Source organism: Ailuropoda melanoleuca, chromosome 1 (assembly GCF_002007445.2).
Source record: "Ailuropoda melanoleuca isolate Jingjing chromosome 1, ASM200744v2, whole genome shotgun sequence".
NCBI lineage: Eukaryota > Metazoa > Chordata > Mammalia > Carnivora > Ursidae > Ailuropoda > Ailuropoda melanoleuca.
In genome coordinates, this window is record NC_048218.1 from 68223766 (window position 1) to 68228036 (window position 4271).

General features: G+C 36.4%; 1 protein-coding gene across 1 annotated transcript in view; it reads right to left on the reverse strand.

Moving 5' to 3' along the window:
• UBXN7 (UBX domain protein 7) overlaps positions 1-4271 on the reverse strand; it is a 62586-nt gene that overhangs the window by 28576 nt on the left and 29739 nt on the right. The window contains exons 6-7 of the mRNA XM_011221742.3: positions 3299-3364; positions 930-1042 (exon numbers count right to left, since the gene is read on the reverse strand). Of these exons, the coding sequence (XP_011220044.3) occupies positions 930-1042; positions 3299-3364 (179 nt within the window). The remainder of the gene's footprint in view (positions 1-929; positions 1043-3298; positions 3365-4271) is intronic.

The following is a 4271-nucleotide window of genomic DNA, read 5'->3' on the forward strand; positions in this document are numbered from 1 at the left end:
GCTCATGCTTTCTTTCTCTCTCTCTCTCTCTAATAAATAAGTAAAATCTTTTAAAAAAAATACCAGAAACCGGGTGCCAAGGATTACCAAAATAAAAAACATGTTACCCCTGCCCTCATTAAAGCTTATAATTTAGCAGACAATCAAGTAAAACTGCTCTGGAAAGTTTTTCTTTGGCTTTAGCCAAATTAAACCAACTGAGGGAGAATATCTTTTGCAACTACACAGATATTCTTTTAAAATACAATAGGATCCCCACAGAACTATGGGCAAAAGATACCTACAATTCACAAATGGCCAATAAACACAGGCACACTACTCTCAGTAGCAATCAAAGAAACACACACACAAAAAAAATTGGGGCCCCTGGGTGGCACAGCGGTTAAGCGTCTGCCTTCGGCTCAGGGCGTGATCCCGGCGTTGTGGGATGGAGCCCCAGGTCGGGCTCCTCCGCTATAAGCCTGCTTCTTCCTCTCCCGCTCCCCCTGCTTGTGTTCCCTCTCTCGCTGGCTGTCTCTATCTCTGTCAAATAAATAAATAAATCTTTAAAAAAAAAAAAATTAAGATTTTTTTTTTCAAAAACTATGAAAATGGCAAAGATTCTGAAGTGATACCACACAAGGATAATAAAAGGATTTTATGAAACAATCTCATATATNTTAAGATTTTTTTTTTCAAAAACTACGAAAATGGCAAAGATTCTGAAGTGATACCACACAAGGATAATAAAAGGATTTTATGAAACAATCTCATATATTGCTGGTAGAAATATAAATCAATGCAATCTTTTATGTATTTCATACTTGTGTCATACTTATTAAGGTGCCAATTCTCTATATTCTGGAAACTTTTTTGTTCTTAGAAACAAAAAAATGGCATTGAAAATGCAAAAGGATTCACAGCTAGGCTTACAATGTCCAACAACTTACTGTTTCAAAGCTGCCTTTATGCATCAAATCAATGGGTGGCCGGAAGAGATCTGCAAGGGTAGTTAGTTTCTTATCTATTGCTCCTCCATTTCTTAATTCCTGTTCTTGCCGAACTGCAACACAGGACGATAGGAAGTTTCAGTTAGCCAGAAAATAAAAGCAATGAATCTCAAAATATAAAAAACATGCACCAACTGCAAGAATTACTGAACAATGTGCGTGACCTCATGCAAATGCAAATATCTAATGCTGATTCTGAAATGAAAAACATACAAAGCAAGGTGGGGTGGGAGCCTTAAGACTTAATAGTACTCTCAATCCAAATAAAAGGACAAAAGCTGAAAATTACAGCAGGGTCACCTAATCCAAATATTTCCCTCTCATATTCCAAGTGAACTTGAGCACAGGAGCAAATTTTCACCTCCATTTACCCAGTTCTGAAAGTGAGCCTATTGTATCTGTGGTTTCTAGCCACATTCCCAATCTTTAACAATTTTGGCCGTGAGAGAGAACCACCACCTGTCGTCACCTTCTCCTGGAAGGGTATAGGCTTCCCTGGATGAGTTGAATCAGTTTGGGTTCCCCTTCAACTCTCTCCAAAGTTACAAGACCTATCTGTGCTGCAATGAGCTCATTATAGATCAACTACAAAATCAAGCATGGTCCAATGGTTTTTCATATACTCTCTCAACAGCTTTGCTTTTCTTTAAGATTCCACTGGTAAATCACTACTAAATCCTCTAAAGGTACAAGGCCAAGAATCTCATTCTAACTTACTCCACAGAAAGACATAAACCTATCCCAAACAACCACAGCCAAAATGTTAAGAGTGGCTGCTTTGGGTGGTGTAGCTTTTTCCTCTTCTGTTTTTCAATCCCCTACAATAACCATTTTCATTTGTGGTCATTCCTTTAACTGACAGATATCAGGATTTCTTTTTTTCCACCAATTATTGTTTTAAAGTACAGTTGACATATAATATTCTTTTTTTTTTTAAGATTTTATTTATTTATTCAACAGAGATAGAGACAGCCAGCGAGAGAGGGAACACAAGCAGGGGGAGTGGGAGAGGAAGAAGCAGGCTCATAGCAGAAGAGCCTGATGTGGGGCTCGATCCCATTAATGCCAGGATCACGCCCTGAGCCGAAGGCAGACGCTTAACCGCTGTGCCACCCAGGTGCCCCGACATATAATATTCTTTTAGTTTCGGGTGTACAACATAGTGATTCAACAATTATATACATTACAAAAAGCTCACCACTGTTAAATGTAGTTACCCTTTGTCACCATACAAGTTATTACAGTATTAACTGACTATATTCCCAATGTTGTAGTTTTCATCACTGTGACTTATTTTATAAAGAAGTTTACACCTCTTAATCCCCTTCATCAATTTCGCTTATCCTCCCACTTCCCTCTGGCAACAACCAATTTATTCTCTGTATTTAGGAGTCTCTTTCTCACTTGTTCGTTCATTTGTTTTGTTTTTTAGATTCCACATATACCTGCAATCATATGGCATTTGTCTTTCTTTGTCTGACTTATTTCACTTAGCATAATATCCTCAAGGTCCACAACGTTGCCATGAATGGAAAGGCTTCTGTCTTTTTTGTGACTAATATTCTACTGTGTACATAATACCACATCTTCTCTATCCATTCATCTACTGATGGCCACTTTAGGCTGCTTCCATAACTTGGCTACTGAAAATAACATTGCGATAAAAAAAGGGGCGCATATCTCTTTTCTTAGGATAAATACCCACAATTATAATTATTGGGTCATACGGTATTGCTAGTATTAATTTGGGGGGGAACCTCCATATTGTTTTCCATAGTGGCTGCACCCATTTGCAATCCCATCAACACTGCACAAGAGTTCCCTATTCTCTGTATCTTTGCCAACACTTCTTATTTCTTGTCTATTTCATACTAGCCATTCTGACTGATGTGAGGTGAGATGTCAGGATCTTGAGGAAACCACCTTTTTCTTTTATTGTAGTCAGCATTTAAGTGCTCATTCAAAAGCTAATTAACTTTGTAAATTACTAGATTTCTTACATTTCTCCATCATTCTTATTATTCTTCTATCACCAGTTAGGTTAGCATTTGGAACAATTTAGCTCAAGGGGAAGTTCGTAACAATCACAGACTGAATTCATAATCTCCTTTTAAAATAAGGTGACTCCTCAAAGTAATCAGGCCTAGCAATTAATCATCTTTTTCTTTTTAAGAAAATCTATATGAAACAAGCCATGATTTTCACCTATAGAATATATGGGTGCTTTTCCATATTGCAGTTTTCTACGTGGGAGAAAGGAGGGAGAAGGAAGAAGAGAGAGAGATAATAAACTGGTAAAAGATACCTACTAGTTTCAGTTTGAAAATCTCGGAAACCATCAAATATCGAACGTGCAGGCCTTCGTCTTTTAGGAGCTTTTGGGAAAAAAAAAACAAATGATGCAAAAATTTAAATCTTATTTTTGAAACAGTTCTAAAAACTTCCTTATCTGTAAGTATTTCTTGTTTTAAAACACTCATAGATTTATAAAGGTGTCCTCCTTCAAAAAATAAAATATTTAAAAACCTTCAAGTCATTCATATAAAATTAACTGAACCATTTTCAGCCCAACCATGCTGTTCTACAAATAAGAAAATTAAGACCCAGTTAAGACACTTAACCAAACTTGTGTAAAAGACAGGAACAAAGATTTTGAGGATGACTGCCCATGGTGATGAAGCTATACACATGCTGCAAACACCTAATTCAGGCTAGCCTAAGGGATCTATCCTTCGGTGTAACACTTGAGTACCTACCTTCTAAACCATATTTAAGAACAACTTCTTAGTCAATAGATACACATGTAGAATCATAAACACCAAAAACATTTTTAATTTTGGAAGAAAAATTTTTTCCAGTCACCTAATGGGTTAGTTGAAAGAAAAGTAAACAGAACCAAGGTCTTCTGATACCTGATAGAGTATCTATTACCCAATCCTTAAGTATTTTATAAAGTCTAGAAAGCAATAATAAAAATGTTATCTTCCTATATGTGTAAGTTCAGATCATTTGCCAGATCATTTATATACATTACAATAAACAGGGACATTTAACAATTCCTTCAGTATGGGTAACCGTTGTTAAACTGGCTTACAGCATGCCTGGCCAGCATGTAAACAGAACGATGCTTCATGTTAATAAATGATGAATAGCAGTTAAGATTAGATAAAAGTATAAAGTCCCCCACCCCATGTCAAAGCATCTTTCCCAAAAGTCTGTGTATGCCATTATGTAAGATAATTCATTCTACCCAAGAACAATTAAGTAAAAAAAACCAAAAAA